We start from the raw sequence: 24522 nt of genomic DNA, 5'->3' as shown, positions 1-24522 counted from the left end.
AGCACACCAGAAATTGCTTTCATGTTATCAGCTAACATTTGCATTGTTCAGCATCAGTAAACAATGCAAAAAATAGATATTGAACAATACATAACAATTCAAATGGACAACTTCATTCCTTAGAACAGAACGTTGTCAAACCTCTCACTGTTGAATATAAATAATTTTTAAGGTGTCAGAGTTTACAGTTAACTCTTTCTGAGGCTCTGCTGACAGAAAATACCTGCACAGAACTCATATCTTCTCATAAAAAGCCTGGGACCCTCCAGACATTTCTAGCACAAACTTAATAAAATATTTTCTATTACTAATATCCAGCTGAATTCCCTTTACACTTGAACTATTCATCCTGAAATACGCATTTACTGAGTCACCTATCTCCCAGTATGCACATAAATTCTTTTACATCTAAGTTTGTTGTTTATTATACCCTCTATATTAGCACATCGAACATGGCATTATGTACAAAACAAAATTATTTAAAAGCATGGCCTCTTTGATATGAATTTTTATGAGAAGTGTAATGCAAAATGAGCTTAATTACAAAATATGTTATTCTTTTTGGAATAAGCCTCTTTCATAGCTGTCAGTACAGAGAGTCCCTGTAACATGCAAAAAAAGTGAATTAAAGGTTCTCTTAGCCAATTACAATCTTGTTTCAGAAAAAAAAAACACCACAGAAAAATAGAGCATATAATACGGTTGGAGGGAATGGAATAGAGGGTTAAGAAATGCAGCAGGCATACTCCTGAAAACCAGAATCCATTTCCTATTCATCATAACCTACACCTATTACAGCTCAACAAGACAAGCCTAGTGCAAAGTCTTTTATGCCACAGCTTAATGAAAGGAATACGCACTATGTGTAAATTACAGACCACATTCAGCTCAGGTTGGGAAAATACTGTGTAGATTCATTTTGGCAAAGTTGTACAGGTCCCTTCTGATAAATTACATATTTTTTTATTATTGCATAGAAACTCCTTTTTCTATTCTCTTTGAAAGACTGCCACTCTGGAACCATGGACTAACTTGCACTCCCCAGAAGTATGGGCTTTAACTGTATTTAGATTACATAACTGATTGAAAATTACTCTTGCCAAGAGCAAAAAGAAAAACTAAGACGAAAAAATAAAGACCTTTAAAAGTATTAATAGTCTGGGTACTTGACTCTACAGATACCTTATCTGCATCTCAGTGTGATTAGTGGCCAATCTCTCAAGCCTGAAAAAGAATATACCAGACTCTACCGATAACCTGTGATGCGGCTCTAAAACTGATGGCATGGGCTTACTAAACTGCTGAGGATACGCTAAGGAAGTGCCGGGGTGTTCCAATGCAATTTCACAGTCAGAGGATCACATATGATCCCAGTGATGTTAAGACATCTGTCACTTGACTAAGTACATGCTTTCTAAAGGAATGAACATAAGCAAAACAACTCCTGTTCATGGAAGGTGGATGGGAGTAAGAGAGTGTGTATGTGGGGGGAGCACGCTGGGAGAGAGCTGGTAACATCTGATAATCAACAGTGAATAGTGAATCACGGTTACTACCACTAAAAAGTTTGTTCCTAAGATCCAGGAGATGTTTCTGTTTGGACTGGAAATGCCACATCTACAGCCTATGGACATCCCACAAAGTGTCAGTCCACCTGCTCTACCACAGGGGAACGGGGGAGAAGCATGGAGTACCCATGCCTGCCAGCTTCAGAGCTCTACCTTTGCCAGAAGCGTTACCTCAGATGTGAAGGGTGTGGATTTACATCCAGCAAAAGCACCAGGACAAATATGTACTTACTGCAGTAAGCGATTAGGAGACTAGCCAGGATCATGATAGCCCAGAAAGTTGAGGACATGCTTGGCAAGGCGTTGGCATCTTTCCTACTGCTTCTTCTGGGAGATGGAGCCATTGAAGCCACTTCCCCAGTGAGGGGGGAAAGTCAGATAGTTTCACCAGCCAGCTCTCCCCTTGACCGATGGCCTTTCTCCACGTGTAATCCCCAAGGAAGGCATCTTCCAACCACCCCGCGGTCCATCAGCAGCAACACGGCCCTGTCGCAGGAACCATCTTCCAGCCAGAAAGCCAAGATGACTCTAAAGCGTGCAGGACTTTGGCGCGGTGGCCGCAGCCAGCTTTCCTCCCGTTACTGTGGCGAGGTTCACCAGCGTGGTGGGCTTTACTGGGACTCCGCTGCCTGGCGTGGCGCTGAGCTCTGGAGATGTCCCACGAACGAGCCTCTTTTTATTATTTTTTTTTTCCTTTTCCTTTCCTTTTTTAATTGGCAGAAGTTGTTTCGCTTGTTGGCCGTCCCCCTGCCTCCTCCCCCTTCCCCGGCGGGCAGACGCCCCCCGGCAGGGGCCCGGGCCCAGGCGGTGGTACCGCGGGGCGGCCTCCCCCGCCCGCCCGCCGCTCTAGGGCGACCCCCGCTCAGGCCGCCGCCGTCTCCCAGCCCAGGGCAGCATGGCCGCGGGCACGGCGGGGCGAGGGCACCTCGGCGGCCACCGCCGCCCGCCCGCGGGGGTGGGCTCCGCCTGACAGCTCGACGGGGCAAAGGCGACCGGCAGCCGCGGAGGCGCGGGGGACGGCGGTGCCCGCGGAGGGCTGAGGACGGCGGCGGAGACGGACAGCCCGGCCCCGCGGGTGGAGAGGCGACCCGTCCCCCGCGGCGAGTCCAGCCTGATCTCCCCTCCCGGCTCGCTCCTGAGGGGTCGACGGGGCGGAGGCGCGAAGGGCGGCCGGGTCCGCGGCGGGCGGGACACTTTATGAGGAGGGTCGGCGGCGGCCGCAGCAGGTCTCTTCTCCGTTCGCCGCCGGCTCCGCTCTCAGGCTCTACCGCTAGAGCAGCGCCGGCCCTTCAAGTAAAAAGGAGGAGGAGGAGGAGGAGGAGGAGGAGGGGGACGGCGGTCACGCCCACAGGTGAAGAGCCCACGGAGCGGTCCTTCCCCCGGCGCCGCGCCACCTGCGCGTCCCCGCCGTTGGAGCGCTCCCGCCCGCCGGCCGCACATCGCCCCCGCGCCCGCCCGCTGCCGGCCGCGCCTCTGCCTCGCCTCGCCTCGTCCCGCTCCGCTCCCGCGCCCCCCCCCGTCGCGGTGCGACACAGCGACCGGCGGGTTTAACCCTCGGCGGTGGGGAGGGAGGAGCCGCGGGGGTCTCTCACTGCGGCGGCTGCCAGCCTTGCCGGGGGCGGCGGTCGTGCCGCGGGCAGGGGCTGAGGGGCGCGGGGTGGGGAGGGACGAGCCCTCTGGCTCTGCAGGGGGAGAGGCAGCTCCAGCGCCCAGCGACTCCCCACGGCCCTCAGCGGAGAGGCAGCGCGGAGGAGCCGCCGGGCGGAGAAGGGGATGGGGATGGGGATGGGGATGGGGATGGGGATGGGGATGGGGAAGGGGAAGGGGAAGGGGAAGGGAGCTCCCCGCCCGGAGCCCCCTCGGGGAGCCTTTGCTCTTGGCTTGGTCGGAGTCTCGGCAGAAGGAGAAGGGCCCCAGGGAACCTGGTCCCATCCCCTCACCTGCACGGTGCGGCTCGAAGTCTCCGCGGTGTCTTCTGCCTCGACACGGCCTGAAGTGTTAATGGAAACATTCCTCCTCCTGTATTCATGCAGTCCTTACAGGGACCGTTGGCGCGCCATTTCTGATGCTGAAGTGGCGGACACACATGGATGTTGAACCCAATTTAGAGGGCTCCAGTCCACATATCTGCCAGTAGCCTTTATGGTAATAATAAAAAACTGAAATTTTGTAAGAGGGACCAGGTACTTGAGCTTTTCCATCCAGAGTCTCCATAGCAATGTCCTCAAATTAATATTTTAAGTTTTGCAGAAGGTAGTCACTTTCCAAGTACTGGCAGGACTGGCAGACTAGAAGAGGAGCTTGATCACAAAATGTCCCAGTTGTCTCCTCCTGTGTTTTGCCTGTGTAATAAAAGTACTGTGAAAAAGTAGATCCATATCCCTTCATCAGCCCCAGGTTTGTCTGATTGTTTGCCACTTAAATATCTGGACTTAAAATTGTGTATGAATGATGCATTATTTACAAGACAGGACTGTAGGGACTTTTTTAGTACAGCTGCACTTGACTAGATACTTGGAATTAGGTTCAGTTTTGCTTCATGAGGACATCATCATTGTAATCTCTTTGATTTCAGATCTAATTTTCTACCAGGTTCGTTTGCATCCTGCACTGGTAGGGCAGTAGGCTGGTGTGTTCAAGTATGCCTCACAGAGATGAAGCTTCAACTATCATTTGGGTACGTGCACAACATCCCCTTCCAAGATGTGACTCTCCCTTATTTTCAGTGGGAATTTCTTTTCTATTTCATTTAAAAACTAGACTAGAGCACAACTCGAGCATTAAGGCAACATGCTAAGCTTTATTCTTCTCCCCCACATCATTTAGAAGAGCATTTTTTTATTATTTTGTATTTAGAGACCAAATCTTTGTAACACCTTCTATCCCTGACTTATACTCTAGATTTTTTCTGTAAGTCAATATAAAATCCATAGCTCCTTTGGTATCCTGAAGTATTAGTTCTGTTTGATGTTATAAAGTGCTACTGCATAATGAGGTTTCTTTAAAAAAATAGGACTTTCAAATTTCCTATTCTCAGAACAAATGTAAGTAAGTATTAAGCAACAAAAATGCCTCAGCATGATGTGCTGCTCTTCGTTGCAATTCCAGGACTAACATGTAAATTAAGCAGTTTTCTGTGTGTATGAAAAGAAATTTGATTTCCATTACAGCTGCGAGTATTGAATATATAGTTGAGTAATGTATTTTAACTACTACTAAAAAGAAAAAGCACAAATATCTTGACAAGAGATATACAGTATGATCTATAGATTAAGAGACTTTAAATCCACAAAGGATAGCTGCAACAGGATAGAGGCTGCTGTACCTTTAGTATAGTCCATAGAATTTTATATAGTAAATGTTATAGTTTAGCCATTAAGCTGTGGTTATACAAGAGGATTTCCCTTGGAAATGCATCCAGCTTTCAGTTCGGGGAGTGGGAGTCATGATTACTGTTCACCTAAATAAAGCCTGAAGCTTGGCGCAGAAACAAAAATATTGCTCTGCTAGTTCTGAAAACTGACCTTGTTCATATGAGACCAGGTTAATTCTCTTGTTGTAGAACTACTCAGTTACTTGGAAAGTAAGGTACCACTCACTGAGAACAAGGACCACCGAGCTGGGGCCTTCGTGTTTCCATCTACATCTACCTGTAATAGTTTTACATAAGGCATTTTATACGAAGAAAGATTTTCAAATGTTACATTCTGATTCCATTGTCAAAGACAAGATAAGTCTTAAAAACACTCTTTAAAAATGTAATTTTAGGTCACTACTGATTTGTTCTGTAGGTTGATCCCCAGTAATGGTCTGGCTGTTCTGCACTGTCTTGTATTGAAAAGTACCTCACCCCAGAGTGACACTACTCACAAAGTAAAATCCTACTCAATGAAAAAGTGGCAGAATGTGATCTGAAATTAATTTGCTTGCTTCTTTCTTGACATGTCCCCTTCACCTTGATTTTCAAGGAAAATGTGTGAAGTCTCTGTCTTTAATGCCTCCCTCATCTCCCAAGAAATTCCCGGTATTCAGACCTTTGTGTGTGCAGAGATGTAGAAACAATGATTAAACTCATGGGCAGATGTCTGAAAGCAGATGAGGAAATAGAAACCCAAGTTAAAGGCTGTATATCAAAGTGAAATAAGCTTGCCAGAAATCAGATTTATTCCCATACAATCAAAGACACAGATCTCTTGTTCTGCCATTGCTGCTGGCAGAGTTAATATCTACAAGGAAATTAAAATAATATTTAAGCTATTTATTAAGATAGGTTGTGCTGTTGCTCCAACTGAAATTGCAAGCAAAATGTTTCTATTGACTAGAAGCAGGTTTAGTTTAAAGCCTGTTGTATGCTGTAGCTATGTGTCGGAGAGTTTGTCCATGATGTGTATACGCACCGCTGCTTTCTGCCAGCATGTCAGACCTGTAAAGCCTGCGCAGTGATTTTGACCTCTATTACAAGTGCAGCCTACAGAGGATAAATCCTGACATTCATTTAGCATCAACCACGTACATGGCAGAAGGAAGGTAACATTCTTTACATCTTTGCAGAGAGACCTTCCATTCTTTTTGAGTTTGCTTATTTACTTTGAAAAGAGGAGTTTTAAGTAAATGGTGGGTCAATTCTATGGCAATACACTGATTCAGTGAACTTAATAAAGAATTACCAACTAGTAATATGCAAGCCAACAGCTGAGTTTTGGCTTTAGATAAAGTAAAATGCTTCAGTTGATTCTAAATGTTGGTTTGAAAGAAAGAACAGAATAATCTCTGAATGGACATAAATCATAGAATCATAGAAACACAGAATAGCATGGTGGAAGGGACCTCAAAGATCATCTTGTCCAACCTTTCTTGTCAAAAAAACTGTTTAGATCTGTTGATTTTGAGATAAATATGAGTGAAATAGATGTAAAAGAATGGCATCAATAGAAACTATTTTTTTTCCCCAATGTTAAAAACATGCATTACAAACAGGAGCTTTGTAACATCAGCTCATTTTATCTCAACAGAATTTTCAGAGGAAGAGCAACGGAGCTTCATACTAAGAAAGTAAACCCTTCAACTTTATTTAACCATTTACATTTTCAACAAAGTAGTTAAAAGACTCTGTGTGCCTCTTTATAACAATCCATAGCATCTCTTTAACAACCACAGCAATTATCAGCAAAAATGCAAGGGAATTGCATCTTCTGTCTTCCTCAAGAAGAAGGGATCAGTGGAGACTGGTCAGGTGATACAGATTCATAGCTAAAGAAAAATAATGTTTTTAGTTAGATTTTGTGAGAAAATTTGCTGTCTTTCTTTGCGTTTAATACTCTTAGGACGTTTGAAAAAAAGGTTCAAAGTAGACACATATTTCAATGATCTTTTTAATACCTTGTTTAATGCCCATAATATTGCCCATCTATTTAATAGGAAAGGTTTTGCTATTGGTTTGCATTAAGCAGAAAATTACTGTATTTATGTCAAAGAAAAAGGAAGGAAGGAAGGGAGACATGCATGCTGATTTCATCGTCAAATTATAATTTAGAGAGTGAGTTCAGTCCTTCAATAACAGAAATCATATTTGAGTCTAAATGGCAAAGATGTGCATATATCTGGTCAGGAACTTAGTCCTCACCTGGGATTTCAGTAAAAATATTTATTTACAGATTACTGAAAAAATGCATATATTTCGATACATGTTTATGCAACAGGTTTTTTTTTCAAGGTCAGTAAAGGTGAGGTCCTTAAGAACCATCCACAATTCTCTTAATGCATAGTCAAGATATATTTAGAGGGAAGCTGTTGACCATTCAGTGACCAAAGCTAAGGCACGTTGCTGTATTGCATTATATTGTCTATGCCAGGTGTTCTCAGCGATGAGTGCTTTTGTTGGTTATTACAAACCTATAGCTGTGATGTGTCACTCATAGACTGTGCCTTTCCACTGATCTTTCTGTAACAGATTCAAGCTACCAGATAGTAGTTGGTTTTTTCTAGCCATTATAAATTTAGCTGTTTTTTTTTTTCTAACTTTAATTTCCTGCTAAGGACATTATAGATGTAGTTTGATACAGATATAGTTTGAAAAGCTGTATGTGTTTTTGATTTAACATGAAAGATTTCATAAGTTGTGGGAAATCCTCACCCTGTAAAACAAAATACGTGAAGTTTTTCACTGACAGCTATGTTAACCTATCCAATTAATTGCAAAGCCAAACATAAAAAAAGCATGAGAGTGACAGTGGAAATACGCTGCCAATACAAAACATTTTTGTACAAAACCTGTCTGTATAACTGATGCGTTGTCACAACATCCACATTATCATTCTGACCAAATATTATTTACAGATCTTACGCTAAAATGCAGAAAAAGCATAAAGGAGAGACACTTAAAGATGCATTTTAATTCCACTTTGTGTCAAAGGCAAGTCTGCATTTCATATAAAAAATTGGCACCAATATAAGTGCCATCAAAACGTTTCTGCCCTTTTTTCAAGAAATCCTAGCTATAGATGACAAAGAGATTAAATGAACTTTTGTAAAATTACTGCATTCTTACTTAGATCCTTAAAATACTGAGATTTAAAAGAGCACTTCACTGCTGATATTCAGGAAGCTCAAATATCAGAACTAATGTTGGTTTATAATAAACTACAGCTCTTTATAGCACGTACTAATAAAATGTTTATTTTTATGATGTGGGTGTGTAAGATTGTTTCTTTGCACTGAAATGCCTACAACTGATGTGGTAGATAAGTACGTTTCTGTCACTTAGCAACCTTCACTGCTTCAGAAAAAAAATTTTTGGGGTATCTGTAATGCTATTATTGAAAGTGTCTGGAGTTTAGCAAATTACCAAATCATTCAGAAGTGAGTCATTACCTGAACTACAGTGATGCAATATACTGGATTTGACAGCAAGAACAGAAATAACTAACTTGCATACATGGATAATTTAGGAAGGTGAGTTATTTTAAAAAATCAGGAAAGAAACCAGAACATGAAACAGCAAACAAACATGAAATAAATCCAAATATGGCAAATTATTTTCATTACAGTAAATAGATAAAAAATAAGGGATATGAAATCATAACGATGAGCAGATTTCTGTCTTGGAGATGGCAGAAAATATTAATCAGATCTGTTGTGAGTTAGGTCTAGTTTTATTTTGTGCATTCAAGTGAAAATGGCACTGAATTCGGTACCTTTTCCAAAGTGTTGAGAAAAATCTGCTTTTGATACATAGCCAATAAAACACGCCATTCTTTTACAATAGATTTAAAGCAAGGAAAGAATAAACAACTTGCTTAGGAATTTATTCCATTTTGTGTTTTTTTTTCTCTAATTCCCTTTTATTAGTTTTCCTTCAATTACATTCCACGATTTGATAACTTGCACATCATACAGGTGTTAAGAAGTGTACAATCACAGAGACCTCATGGGTTTTCTTTGTCACTCTCTGGTCTTTTTCAGTCCTGTATCAGGTAGTTTCCCTGCACTGAGTTCTCTAGGAGAGAGAAATCAAGGTATCCTGTACATGTCTGGATATACATTCAGCAACTACCCATTTGAGAGAAAAAACATCATCGCAGGTCTGACAAACGCATGATCCTGTCTTTTGGGGAGTGTGCTCTGAAGCCACCTATGGAGTTACTATGTAAATCATTATTTCCTTTGACATTTTAACACACGTCAGAGAGGTAAGGGCATGTGTGGTTAACTATGCATCCTTATGGCATTTTCTGGAAATCTCACCGTGTCTTCACAAACCTTGCCGTAGGACAAGAAAGAGGCGGTATTGTTTGGAGGCAGAGTACAGGCTTACGTCCTGAGAGCTGACTTCTTCATGTCGATGAAGCCAATAGATTTTCTGAGCAGCTCTTTGACAATTGCTTCAATGCCTTAGTTTTTGCTGGAACCAGGAATGGTTAATGTTTTTTCTGTAAGGATCTAGAGCTTTTTGATGAAATGTTCTGTTTGAAGGTGAGGCAAAGCACAAACGTTTTACAAATGTATTGTTAAGAACTTATCTCAACGAGAGGGCAGTGAGTGCAGTCGTGCTCTGCCTAAGCTGGTGCTGAAATTGTTAAATTCACCATGCAGCAATATGGTTGGTCAGTGAATAGTAAGAAATTTCCCCAGGAAAAAGAATCTTGATAAACTAAGCAAAGCTGCAGATTTAAAAGCTAAAATTTTCATCTAGACTTACCAACAATGTGGTTTGTTGTCATTCTCCTATTTGACAGTTCAACTTTTGCCTTTTTACAATAGAATTAAATGGTGTTTCTGGTGTCATTGTACTGTATTTCAGAAAGGAGCTAACTTTGTGTAACCAGGAAATCCCTCAAACAGATCATTGCCTTCCTGAATGGAAATGAGAAACTATTGGTTTACTGTAAATCACAGTGTATGAACTGCAGCCTATGAACGTGGTGGACTTTTGTTGAGAAGCAGACAAGCTGTCTTTTAAGTGATATGCTGAATACCAGACAAGGATTCAAATTTTCAGTGGCTTTTCTGGTCAGATGAAATGCATGGTTTAATATCAAACAAATTCTGTTTCTATCTTCGGAAATAGGATTTTATATGTAAGGGTACAAGAAGAAAGGGTACTAGAAGGTAGAACGGACAAAAAGGAGCAATTACATTTTCTTTAGATGGCTCCAAAGGAGGATCAGTCATTTACTAGAGATCCTGTTGGCAAAATAGTTTTCCCTTTGCGATTTTCGGCTGTGGGTGCAGTTTTTTGGGGGGCAGTGGGAGGGAGGACAAGAGGTGGTGGGGTGGCAGGGAATTCTGAATTAGGGATGGGCTATTTTTTCACTAGCCAGTGGACCTATTTGATTCTGAAGGTGTCACCTCCATGTGCATCCTGCAAAATTATGTCCATGCTGAAGAACGGCTTTGGGTACAATGTTTGTCTCTCACAGAACACTAAACTCATGAAGTTAAAAAATGGGAAGTGCAAAGTCCTGCATCTGTAGGACTCCATGCATCAATGTGGACTGGGGGCCAGCCATCTGGAAGGCAGCCTTGTAGAAAAGGACCTGGGAGTCAAGGATGTCAAGGTGACCATGAGCCAGCAATGTGCTCTTGCAGCACAGAAAGCCAGGAGCCTCCTGGGCTGCATTAGGGAGAGTGTTGCCAGCAGGTTGAGGCAGGTGATCCTTCCCCTCTACTCAGCGCTGATGAGACACATCTGGAGTGCTATCCCCCATGCTGGACTGCCACAAGAGGTAGTACAAGAGAGACTTGTCCATCTCTGTCCAGTACAAGAAAGAGATAGACATACTGGACATAGTGCAGCAAAGGGCCATGAGGGTGATTAAGGAATTGGAGCATCTGTTGTACAAGGGCAGGCTGAGAGAGCTGGGATTGTTTGTCCTCAAAAAGAGAAGGACTGGGCAGGGGGATGTGTGGGGGTCATTGTGTGCCCATCAATGGGTCCTGATGGGCAGAGACAGACTCTCCTCAGTAATATACATTGAAAGGACAAGACACAATAGGCACAATTTGAAATACAGGAAATTCCATTTGAATGCAAGAAAAAATATTTTACTGTGAAGGCTATCATACACTGAAACAGGTTGTGCAGTGACATTGTGCAGTCTCCATCCTTAGGGATACTCAAAACCCATCTGGACACGGTCCTGAGCAGCCTGTAATTGAGCCTGCTTTAAGCAGGGAAGTTGGACTAGACAATTTCCAGAGGTCTTTACCAACTTCAACTATTCTCTAAAAAGTAATTGAATAATGCTAAAAAAAAAAATAATAATTAAGCAATAAAAGTTAGATGCTGTTTTGCTTCCCTTTAAGGTAATTGACTATTATCTAAGACTTTGAGTAACATTTGTGCTTTCAGACAGCATGATGAGGGCTGGGCACCTCAGCACAGGATCTGAACATAAAGTCAACAAATGGGTACAGCTTAAGAAATAGCTAACAGATAGCCACCTGAAAACGGTGAGGACAAGGGTAACTCCTGTTCTCTCATTAGGACTCTTAAGCGGTTTTCTAACCACCTGGGTCTTTATCCCAGACCCTACTCCTGAAGGTTGTCACCTGTAATCCTTCCTTCTAATCAAGTATTGTGTTTAGAGGAGAATGAAGTGGTGGTGATGGGACAGATGCCACAGCATGTCCTCAAGGCATCCTAGTCATTACAACATTTGTTCAGGATGTATGGGAGCTCAGTTCAGTTCTCTTCTCTGCCATGGGCAAATCTGCATCAATCAGTAGTTCTATAATGGGGCACTTACAATCCCCTTGTTGAAACAGTGTCACTGTACAGGTAATAAATCAAGACTTACAGAGCAGAAGGAGAAAGTATAAAAGTGAAACTGATTTTGTAGCTAACTATTTATGTGGGTACTCACCTTGAGAGGAGACCAATCTTTTCTTGCCTGATCCCAGGACAGTTTCTGTAATTTTAACAATGACTGTATAATGTGCTTAATTATGAAAAAGACAGGCCATTGAAGAAGATTGATATCAGAAAACTTTGATTTACTTGGCTTTAGCTTCCATGCTTTGTCTGTGGATTGGATAATACCTCGTGTAAGTATGTAACTTTCATGGCAAATTTGGTATCCCATTGCATATAATGAGATTACTCATGGCATTGACTTTCTGACATTGAATCAGTTTTCAACCAACTCATAGTTATTTTTTCTGAATATATACATCTAGGACAGGTTTCATTAAATGAACCAAAAATAAAATTGTTACATTAGTATTTACAACAATGTCTTCTGACAAGATCAAAGAAATGTTACAATTAATACACTGTTACTCACTCCTCTGAACTCTCTCTTTCTTTAGACTTCTTCATCCTACCCAGACCAGACTGGAAATAAGAATTTTCTTACAAAGGATAGTTTTCAGCTGTCCAAAACTTGTTTGTCTTCTCCCCTACAACCTTCATTTTTTACCCTTCAAAATCTACAAGTTTCAAAATGAGAAGTCAGGTGCTTCTTCACTGCATTTGGGTTTATTACAATCCAAATTAAGCAGTATTATGCAGTGTTTACGCCTGGCACTTCTGCATGTAAACTATACTTTTGTATACATTACACTTTCTTTTTACACAGCACCCATACCCGGCTCAGGAGCCTCCGTGGGGAGCAGGGGCAGGGGCACACTGTGCTCTGCCACACCTGTGGCCCCACATCACTGGCGCCAGCCCTAATAGAGACCCCTCCACCTCTGCCTCACCTTGGTGGGGTCCTGTGTTTTCAGAGCAAGACTTGGTGGGGATGAGGGGTGAGGACCCATCGTGGTGACAGAAAGGGATGGCAGAGTCAACTGCCTGTGAATCCTGTGGGTGTTGTGGGTGGCTGGATGTAGTAAACCGTGGAAGACAATCCTTTGCGAATCTTGCCCAGAGGGGTTGTGGAGTTCTCCACCTGTGGAGATACTCAAAACTCAATTGGACATGGTCCTGGGCAAGCTGCTGTAGCTTACCCTGCTTGAGCAGAGGGCTTGGGCTAGATACGCTGGAGAGGTCCCTTCCAGCCTAAACCTGTGATCCTGTGATTCTGTGATTCTGTGAATAGACAGTGTTATCTTTCTTCATTATAGAAATGTATGCTGTATCATATTGAAACCTGTTAAATATACAGCAGTGTAAGTAGGAAGACAGAATGTCTCAGCTGTGCGTGTTAGCTTGTCATGGGTACATTTGATTCACAAGGCTTTAATAAGTGATAATTCCCCAAATGTTCAGCCTATTAGAACTGGTTCATCAGTACCCTAGAAAGGCCTCTATGCCTGGGGCAGCTTGGTTCTGTCTCCTGTTGGGCACAGTAACAAAAGGCTGGGAATATTGATTTTTCAGGTCTCTTTGAGACATCGCTTTGTTACTCCCCTATGGAGCTTCGTTGTCTCCATCATGCCAAGCCAATATCCTGCAATATTATCTCCAGTTGAATAGAACTGCTTTGTGTTTGGAATTGGGTGAGCCACACAGTCTGTTCATCCAATTTTAGGTACTGGACTGAAAAAATGGAGTGCAAAATTTTAAAAATAATTGAACTGGCCTTGATTTAAAATGAAGTAACAATATACTTGTTTACAAGAACACTAATGAATATTTTTATTCATTTTTATTCTTGTGTTGAGGTTAGCAGGACAATAAAAATGGAACCCAAACACATTTCTGTGTCATCATGAATTAAGGCAATCAGTAGAATTCCTTGACAAATTGCCAGCCCTCATAATTACAGGCTTCTCTGATGCTTATTCCACAATGGATTTTTAAATCTCATCAGCTGTGTGAGCCATCTTTGTCAGACAGGAAGGAACTTAACAATGTCTTTATTTATTATCTGGACATCGCATGACACTAACGTGACACTTCAAGTCTGTTGTGAATGTTTGACCATAGACTCTCTTTCAAACAAGCTAAGTGTTGGCATCTGGTATGACACACACTATCATTTGTCTGCGTTGCTTAAAATTGTACAGAATGGTTTCCTCATCCCCCACCCAAAATACCTGCTATAACCAGAATGCCCTCTCACACACAAAAATATTTGTGCTTTATGTCAGATCTGCACAATATTTTAAGCAAGTCATAAGGAGCATTGGCTTTGAGAACAGACTGTGTAAAACCCTACACGTTTTAAAATGCTATTCTGAGAAGTTTTGAGGTATGAGAACTGTACAGGTTTTGACTGATCTGGATGTTCTTCAAACTTCAGAAGTGATAAAAATTGGAGATAAAGGATTTTTTTTGGACAGAAAATTTCAATGATGTCTTCATAGGTGATTTCTCCTGCCTTATGATTAACTGTGGTGCTGGAAGAAGCTTTTCTATGCAGCATTCTTTCCTTTCTGTCTTGTCAGTTTTAGTTCCAATATAATTTTAAGAGATAGCTTTTGAATCATTAGACTTTCCACCTAATTGCAAAGCCATTACAGGCTTAATATGGCAAGAGCTGAGCCTGTCAGTGCATACATTTCTTTTAGTTTAATTGCAGTCCGTCCACCTTAGGTTCTTTCTAAGCTACTTTTAAACTTAGATAACATTCTTTATGAGATTTCCCATAAACTAAAATGTCATTCTCGGAAACTGTGATACTTTCCAAATGTTGCAGTATCATACACGTTTTTCTAAGGTGATTCTGATGCCAAATGGGAAGCAAAAGAGTAGGCATCTTTTAAATAACGTCATAATAAGTTGTCATCTTATATCTTTCAGGAAGATCTGGTGAGAATAATTTTGACAAAACATTTTTCATCAGAAAATACTGACTTGGTGAAACTAAAGCTTTTCACAGAAATGTATATCTTTTCAATAAAAGTTTCATAATGAGGCTTATTTTTTTTTCAGGTCCAGGATAGAATTTCTAATCGAATCCTGACAAATCAAGATACACGTACCTCTGTGGTCAGGTTAAGTTAGGAGACCTAGGTTTAGATCTCTTACTTTGAGCTGCAGCAGGTAGCTGAACCTGGGCCTAGCACTTTAAAAGTGATTGCCTTCAGTGCTTGAATGCTGGTTTTTGGGGTAAATCTCTCTCAGTCTCCCTTAATATCTCTTGAGAACTTTCTAAATATCTTAGGATTTCCCCTACACGGAGGTAAAACAAGTAAAAAAATGACAACTATGTTTACTAAAATAAAATTATTTTGTTTTCAGATCAGTCTACTTGTCAGAGTGCAAAAGAAAGTGCTGTTTGGATGTTTTCATATAGGAAGACTCATATCTTATCTTTGAAGCTCTACTTACAGTTTCAGGTCACAGCTCTGTGTTCATTCATAACACAACTCTCTTGATTTAAGTGGAATTATCTCTATGTTTGAGCATTTGTAGAAAGTTTGAGCATTTATGTTCTTAAGCTTTCACAAAGAAAAAAACCTTTAGTCTTAATGCTAAAAAATTATTTGTGCATGTCATTTGAGTAGAAAATTTAATTCACATTTTATATAACAGTACAAATTCTCTGCTTACAATACTATGCTAGTTCCTTCTTGGGTAGATTTTAGTTTCTAACATTCCGTGTCACAATAATATAAAAGAATTTATCTTAATCAAGGAATTAACCACATAGTGAGGACTTAAAGTCCTTCCTTAAAGGACATAAGGAAGAATGTTAACATTGCTTATAGCTTCTGTTACTACAGTGGACTAGAACACAAGTTAAATAATATCACTTTCTCCCTTGTACTCAGCACTGGTGAGGCCGCACCTCAAATACAGTGTTCAGTTTTGGGCCCTTCATTACAAGAAAGACATTGAGGTTCTGGAGCAGGTCCAAAGAAGGGCAACGAAGCTGGTGAAGGGCCTAGAGCACAAGTCCTATGAGGAGCAGCTGAGGGAGCTGGGGGTGTTTAGCCTGGAGAAAAGGAGGCTCAGGGCAGACCTTATCACCCTCTACAACTACGTGAAAGGAGGCTGTAGCCAGGTGGGAGTCAGTTTCTTCCCCCAAGTAACAAGCAATAGGACAAGATGAAAAGGTCTCAAGTTGTGACAGGGTAGGTTTAGATTGGATATAAGGAAAAATTTCTTCATCAAAAGGATTGTAAAGCGTTGGAAAAGGCTGCCCAGGGAAGCGGTTGAATCACCATCCCTGGACTTATTTAAAAAACATGTAGATGTGGTGCCTGGAGACGTGGTTTAGTGGTGGACTTGGCAGTGTTAGGTTAACAGTTGGCCTCGATGATTTTAAAGAGCCATTCCAACCAAAATCATTCTATGATTCTAAATTAATCTGAGGCACTCAAAATTGTGTGAGATGACTAGAGCTGTCAACTGGGCAATTGTACATATAAAAATATCACAAGATACATGACTTGAAGATAAAGTTTGTGAAGCACTCTCCTGGTTCCGGCAGGGATAGGCTTAATTCCCCCCAGGCTCCGGCAGGGACACAGGTATTCCATGCCATGTGAGCCATGCCCACCCTGAGCTGCCGGGGGAGGGGGCAGGAAGTCGCCACTTGGAGCTGGCGGGGGCATCCAGGGTCCAGTCGGTGAGCGGCGGGGAGCGGCGGTTCCGTGATCGTGTTTGTATATTCCTCTATCCGTGTTATTGTTGTTGTTTGCCTGATCCCTTTGCAGTTCTGTTAAACTGCTTTTGTCTCAATCCAAGAGTTTTGCCTTTTTCTTCTGATTCTTCCCGTATTGGGAAGGCCCGAGTGAGCGGCTCATGGTTCTTTGTTGCCATCTGAGGGTGAACCACGACAAGCACCTTGGCTGTTGAGAATAATGTACTAAAAATTATCTGTTTAGAATGAAATTATCTTTAGAATGCATTCTGTGAAAGCCAAATTATTGATATTTTTTACAATTAAAATAAGCTAAAGTGATTGATTTGAGAACAATAGATAGTGCTACTGAACATACTTTTTCTGGTATATTGAAATATAGGGAGTACTTATTTAGAAAATTAAAAAGAAATGTAAAGTATGAGTTGCCTTTAGACTCAGGCTAGACATTAGTTAGACCATGAGCAAAATGTTCTTTTTCGTATACCAAAGTAATAGAGCTACTTGACAATCAGCTTTTTTAATGCATTATGGATGAATGGGAACTGACTAGCAGTAATTGAGTACTGTACATTCTGAAGCCTGATTACTGAAATAAGGAAAAAGGTGTTTTAGTCTAAAACTGTAACCTTATTAATTACTACTTAGCAGCCACTCATGCCAGGATCACTGAATAGCAATAGCCAAATCCTTGTTTAGCCTGCTCCTAATTTTCACTAAGACTTTAAAGTTCTGCACCCGCACATGACCAGAATTGCCTTACTTTGGACAAGCACCTATCTTCTGCCTGTGCCCTGCTCGAATCTACGCTCTGTCAGTCATGCCAGGGTTCAGATCTGCTAAGTACTCTCACAGCGTATCAAATACACGTTATCAGAAGAGCTACTACAAAGTGTAATCACGTCCACATTCTTTCTAAAATGCGTTATCATGATGTAGAAGGGTAAGTTGCTAGTTCTCACCTTTGGATAATAAACAAAGGATTACAGCCATTCATTCATGAAGCTTGAGCTAACTTACATTCTAAACCTTTCCCCAGGAGGGCATCTTCAAATTCACCTTTCTTGCTTCCCTAGAAAATGAGTGAGTTTTACTGCACAGAAAACATTTCAAACTGAAGAGCAACTCTGTGACCAAACAAGGTATTCTGCAACAAAGAGTAGGTCTAGGTCACTTCCCTTCACTGTCACATTTTTTTTCTTTGTTTGTTTATTTCTTCTTTTTTTTTTCTCCTTTTTTTTCATTAATGGTTGTTTAAGGGAAATTTTATGTGCAGCCCGAAATGCAAGTACTGTGACACTTAAGTCCTTTAGTGACTCCATCTCTTAATTTCTCAATTATCAAATCGATAAAATAATTACACCCCTAACCAAACACTTTGATAAATGTTGATGAAAGGCACAGTTTAAAAATGCATACATCTAAAACACAGGCATCACTGTTCTTGATTCCAAAATAAATTGATTACGAACATTTTTACTGGCAGTGTTGACCATATTGCCATACAGAGAATTAATTTTTTCACTTCTCTCTAATAGGTAGGCAAAAGGTGACGCAGTTGAGTGTTTGATTCTTGCTGGATGTACTGATTTTGGCCTGGATGGAGTTAAATTTCTTCATAGTAGCTTGTATGGGGCTATGTTTTGGATTTGTACTGAAAATAATGTTGATAACATATCGATGTTTTAGTTTTGCAGGGCAGTGCTTACACAGAGTCAAGGCCTTTTCTGCTCCTCAGACTGCCCCGCCGGCGAGCAGGCTGTGGGTGCACAAGGAGCTGGGAAGGGGCACAGACGGGACAGCTGAGCCCAACTGACCAAAGAGATATTCCAGACCATATGACATAGTGCTCAGCAACAAAACTGGAGAGGTGGAGGTGGGCAGGGGCTGCTGTTTCTCCAGGACTGGCTGAGTATCTGTCAGTTGGTGGTGAGATTCTTTTCTTTTCCGTCACTTGTTTTTCTTAGGTTTTATTTCCCTCTCTCTCTCTCTCTTTGCGCCCTCCCCTCCCTTACTTTTTTTTTCCTTGAAATTACTAAACTGTCATTATCTGAAGCCACATATTTTCTCACTTTTACCCTTCCAATTCTCCCCCATCCCACTGCGAGGGAGTGAACAAGTGGCTATATGGCGCTTAGTTGCCAGCTGGGGTTAAACCATGACACTGGACTAGACCCTCCCTGTCAGTCTACTCACTTCATTCATGATGACATGGGAAGGAGGAAGGCAAGAAGGAAGGAGATAATGAGGAAAGAAAAATGAATCAAGTGAAAAGCATTTTCTTCTAAGACACTGTCAGCAGTGTGTTAGATTCTGATGAAACTCTGAGGGGAATTTATATGAAGCTGTTAATTCAACTTTATTTTTTTCAACACTTAGTGGGATTACAACTTTTCCAACAGATTGCAGCATCCATTTGAATTTAAGGGTTCAATGGCCCTTGGTCATGTTGGTTGTGCCTGTGGTTCTGTGGAAGAACATAATGCCGTAGTGGCTATATTATATTTCTTTCTTGCCTTCCACCTGCAGGTGAGTTTGTAAAATTGACTAGTTAGTGACTGAACAATTGGCTTATTTCAGCTTGGTGCTAACTAGTTTTGTACGCACTTGGGCTCAGGAAAATCTGCATGTTCTAGAGAGAGTATTTATTTGCACTTGTGATTCTACTTTTAGATTCACAGTTCACATTGCAGGCAGGGCAGGTAATGAAGATGGCTTTTGGATACCTGTATCTACTCTGCCTGAGAAACCACAACAGTTGTCAGTACTGAACAAATCTTCAGTGTGTTTTCTAGTCAGTCATTTCTTCACTTTGAATGTTTCCATGCCAAAGCTGTCGGGTCCTCTCCATTTCTTGTAGCATGTGATTAAAAAAAACAAACTTGGAAGGGATGTTTCTCTAAGAAAAGGAGAACATTCTTCTAGAAACGTGTTGGTCAAGCCAAATTCAGAGGGGTTGCCTGGCCTAAAGACTGAGACCTAATTGAAGACTCACAGGGTGAGAGCAGACTGGGATGTTTGCATTTAGGATTCCTTTAGTTTATTTTGTAACTTGCTTGTAATGTGTAAGTGTAAAGAGTTCATTGATAAGAAAAATGGTCAGTAAACCTGTATTTGTAAGCAAGGAGGTAGAGCTTCCTATAGCCCAGTGTTGTGCGGTGGGCAGAAACTAGGAACCTGTCTAAGGAACTGGGAAGGACTGGTATGAGTGGGCAGCATATGGACATAAACAAGGTCCACACACCTGTGGCCGTTTAATAGACTCAAAACTGAGAACAACGGGAAGTTATTATTCAGATCAAGAGGGCGTTAAAACAAGTGGAAATACATGGTTGGCTTCAGTCAAAACAGGTGTTTATTCAGTAAGTGTAACTAGAACACCTTCTGAAAGAGTGATGTTTGCTTTTAAAAAGTTTCCTTTGATTTTCTGCAGAGTCACATAAATCCATCTCTGCAGGGATTTCACTTTTCAGTAGTTTTTGCTGTTCTAATATGATGCTCACTTCACGCTTCTGACTCAAATGTTAGAAAGTGAGTGTCTGACTTTGACTTTTTCTGTGATACCAAGGGTGGCAGGAAATGGCCCACTGCTATTATACGATCAATTGAATGGGTAGCTGCAGGGTGTTGGCATACCACAGCTTGAGGCAGTGCTGACAAAGAAACAACACATACAGTGGCTGTCTTGGAAAATGTACAAATGAGAGAGAAAGAAATGACCCAGAAGGGCATATAAAATTTAATTTGTAAATAGGATCTTACAGCACAGGCTGTACTGTAAGACACTTGTTTTCTTGTACAACATAATCTGAGGCACCGTGAAAACCTGCCCTGATATTCTTGTTCTGAACTGTTCCATTTGAGGTGCCAACTCTTTTTAGGCCAAAAGTCCAGCAAGTATATTCTGCATGTTATTCACATGTATCTGCGCTTGTTAATGAGCATGCAGGCATAACAGCTGGCTGGCTTTCTGCCAGAGCCCAGGTGAAAGAATATCTAATGCACTAGCTGTCAAACAGCACACCAAGGGGGATATGCAAAGTGATGATCTGCCACTGGCTTCTGGCTCCTCCCTTGTCATGCCAAACAAGTTTTACAGGTGTCCAGACTCTTTCTTGCAGAAAGGGAGCCTGGCTGACTATAACTGCTGGCACATATGAGAAATGAGACACGAAACAGCAACCAGCCATGGTACAATTTTACATATGACTTTTCTGATTATATTTTGTTTGCTTAAACGCAGTACTGTAGTTGCTATGAAAAGGTTCAAGAACCTTTATCTTCTAGTTAACAGTCATATTGCAAGGTAATAGGCAAGAAAGAAGGAAAATGGAAAGAAAAATATCATGTAATTGAATAGACTGGGTTAACCTGGGAAGGTTGAAAGATATGATAAAGAGAAGGAAGAAACGTAATGCAAAAGTATAGCTCTTAAGATAATTAATATATTTCGTTTAAGCTCCATTATGTTTTGTTTCCCTGAAAGGGGAACCCTGGGTAGAATGTTGCTTCCATCAACGGCAAGAACTCTTTGAAGAAAAAAGATCAGATTACAATTTAAATCATATTAATATAACATATCTATGTTATCACTTATAATAATTGAGCAGTTGTAGCTCGACAGCAAAAAAATTCACCAGGATGCTCGTATACTCTCAGACCGTGTAGACTGAACAGTTCAGTAGAAGGAGTATTTTTTCTTTGTTTTTATTTACTGAATATTGGTTTATATTCTCAAACCTAACTGCAGGTAACTTCTTGAGCATGAAACTAACCAATCAAGAGAGGTGACTGAGAACACGCTTGCTTTCTTCTCCCAAATGTTCTTCAGAAGAATGTAATGCATTTTATTGATTCTGAAGACTAGCAAAGGTAAAGTTAGTTTTGTGCAACCCCTCTAACAGAAGGCAATTTCCATTCTTGACACTCTGAAGTCTGCTATTCCATTGAGATTCATGCCCAAGAAACTATCATATTGTTACACTTTTTTTTTTCCTGGTCACTGTGTGGCTGCTTCAGTTACTTTGGCACAAATAAAAGCAGCTACATTAGAAGAAGAAGTTCATTATATAGTAAACGGAGAGCACTAGACACTGCTCAGGGCCAGTTCAGAATGTTTAAAATTAATTAAATTGGTATTCAACTAGTCACTATAATCAATGGAGACTAGGGCACAGGTTTTATCATGCCTTCTTTAACACTGGTGAGTTCAGCTGGGAACTAACTATTCTTTCTATTTATTGCAAAGGTAGCCTACCTGTGACTAGATCAGACATTACAGACATTTAAAGTTAGATGAGATGGACTTCTAAACCTATCTCCTTCCTCAGCTCAGAAAAGCCATAGTCAATACATTAGCTTCTGAATTTGCAGCCAGGGGAGACCACCTTAATATACCCAGGCCTGACTACATGGATCAGTGTAGGTGACAGCTTTGATCTGTCTGCAGCTGTTCCTCTGCTAAGGAGTTTTAATTTCTCCTTTAGCGAAAACTTTGATTGCTATCAGGTCCCTCAACACGCATCCATTCTGGTAGTCATTTAGCATAGAACCACATTGAGAGTTAGAAAACCCAGGTCCAGGAAGAGCAGAAATAATAATTGCACTGGGGAAGTGGTATTTGTGGGGATACGATAACTCTGTTCTGCAGATCTGTTTGAGAATTTCAGTCTGTCACATCTCTAAATTCTCAGAGACTTACACTTTTCCTGGTGCGGTTTTCAGAATTCAGGTTTGGTCCGTATGAATAATGGAACAATCACTTGGACTTTGGACTTAATTAAAATCTTTTAATGAATTCAAAAGCTTTCTTGGGAGTTAAAATTGGAGTTAATATTCATGTGTCAGTAGAATTCATAAGAAATGATTGCCCTCAAAAGGTTAGTTCATCTGTTGTCTCTTCTAGGGGACATATAAAGTCCGAAACCGGTATGTAGTTTCTGGTGAAGCACCAACATTAGCTGCTGGTCCTACTTGGAACTACTAACCATGGAAAGAAAATTTAAAAGCATTTATCTTGTTGTCCTGTTTTCCTGAGGTGATTTAAAAAAAAGTTCCATGAGCATTTTGACGGCATTGTTCCCATCGGAAAACTGTTCCAGAATCTCATCTGAATTGAATTTGCAAACTCAGTATATTAATGGGAAGTCTATATTTAAGTGCTTATACCTAAGCAGTTTAAAAGAAGTTGTTTTACCTCATTGTTTACCTCCTCCTCATACTTGCAGGGGGTAATACCATCTCATCCCAGCCTTAAATAAGCTGTGTTTATATATAGAGCCATTTTAACTGTCTTTTCAATTAGGAGGCTTTGCCAATTGAGATCACAGCAGTGTGAAATACTGTAAAAGTTTTTACTTCCATTAATGCTAATCCTATTTATAGGCTTGTGGTATGTTTAGAGCATGATGACAGGCCACACGAATCATTTGCCAATGAAAAGCCATTGTTGACTGTAGTGTACTTTAAGTCCTGAACTTCATTATTAGGAGAAATTAAAATGTTGGAAGTGATGTTCAGAATTGAGGTACAGCAGTTTGGAATATAAGAGAAACTATCTAATTGAGAAAGGCACATATGAACTAGACTAAGTCTGAAAAAGGAATAACTGATTTGCTAGAAGTCCAATCAAGTCATTATAGGCATCTTCCTGTCTAGTGTGAGTTTCACAAGGCTGTTCCAGTTTCCCTACAAAGTCAATGTTGATTTAAGTGCCACTTAAGAAGGTTTACGTTTACACACACATTTATCATGCTTCTGCCTACTCTGCTGGTACATTTAAGAGTCTGAGTGGATGTAACATACAGGCCAACAAGACATGAGGCTTGAGTTAAGTACAGTGGAGTCTAGATAGCACACTCACGCTCCAGTTTGAAAAAAAATGGGGTGTTGGATCTGACCTGTCTTGTAAAGCACCTTGAAATGTAAATGATGTTAGCTTTTGTGTGCTATTCACTTCTCCTGAAGATTAGACAACCACATAGCTTTATTGGGGTCTGTTGTGAGGTGGCAAACCAATATGCACAGTTCGTCCTCCTTCACCGTTTTTGTTCTGTTATTGCATGAAATGAAAATAATTGGGGTTGAGAACACAGTTATAGATGAGTTGCTTAAAATCTTTGCTTTGAAAACTTTGCCTCGGTGGAGAAAGGAGGAGCACAAACCCTCATGAGATTAGTGATTGCATGTGTGCATTATGTCAGGGAGCCGCGAGGACTGGCAGCTCCCTGAAGCCAGGTGCCGGGAAGACACAGGGAATTCCCATGGGCCTCACCAGCCAGGGAGCAGGGCAGGCCAGGAGGGCAACCAGGGGCAGCCCCAAGACACCATCAGACACCTCTGTGGGAACAGGGGTGTCAGCCTGGTGGCTGGGCCCGGCTCAGCAGAGCCAGGTTCCAGCTGTGGTGGAGCTGGAGAGCGATACTCCTACAGCATCACTGGGACAGGGACTGGCAGCTCTGGGCTGAGCTGAAATGGGGTCCTGGGCCATGGGGCAGGGGTGGGGGAAGGCCCCAGGGGAGGCTGGGTAGGGCCATTGAGGGCCATTATTGCCCTCAGCGCCCTGACATATAATGACTGGTATGTAAAACATAAAAGGTCAGTTTGTCTTTATCAGAAAGAATGGTTACAAGCTTCTTGGTCTTCTAGGCTGATGACCTTTCTTTCCACATTGTTTCCACAAAGATAAAAGAAACTGGCAAGGAAAAAATAAAGAAACATTAATCCGAGGAGCCATTTTTTGATGTTTCCTGCCTACACTAGGGAAAAAAAGGGGATGAAAATATACTCTGTCATCAATTTTTAAAAATAAACAAGTTCATTTCAAAATAAAGCACTACAGATTCTGGTAACTTCAGAAGTCAGAATGTTGCACTTCTTATCTCTTGGTGTTCAGGAATCAAATAACACCCTGTTTTATTTAACATGGAGATCTGTTGCTCTCATGGATTGTATTGCAGATTGCTTAAAACAATGAG

The 24522-nt window shown here is 41.2% G+C and overlaps 1 protein-coding gene across 5 annotated transcripts in view; it reads right to left on the bottom strand.

Moving 5' to 3' along the window:
* TAFA5 (TAFA chemokine like family member 5) overlaps positions 1–2268 on the bottom strand; it is a 446757-nt gene extending 444489 nt beyond the window's left edge. For 3 of the 5 annotated variants that reach the window (XR_012586952.1, XR_012586950.1, XM_074586792.1), the window contains exon 1: positions 1801–2249. Coding sequence is in view for 2 of the 5 variants with exons in the window: in XM_074586792.1 (XP_074442893.1) it covers positions 1801–1912 (112 nt within the window). In the remaining 3 variants the exon portion in view is untranslated. Of the gene's footprint in view, positions 1–1800 lie in introns of all 5 variants that reach the window. The other 2 variants (XR_012586957.1, XM_074586883.1) reach the window with 2 other exon arrangements.
* Positions 2269–24522: the final 22254 nt, after the last annotated feature.

Source organism: Larus michahellis, chromosome 1 (genome assembly GCF_964199755.1).
Source record: "Larus michahellis chromosome 1, bLarMic1.1, whole genome shotgun sequence".
Classification (NCBI taxonomy): Eukaryota; Metazoa; Chordata; class Aves; order Charadriiformes; family Laridae; genus Larus; species Larus michahellis.
The sequence above is the reverse complement of the archived record's forward strand: the minus strand, read 5'-3'. Positions and strand labels throughout refer to the sequence as shown.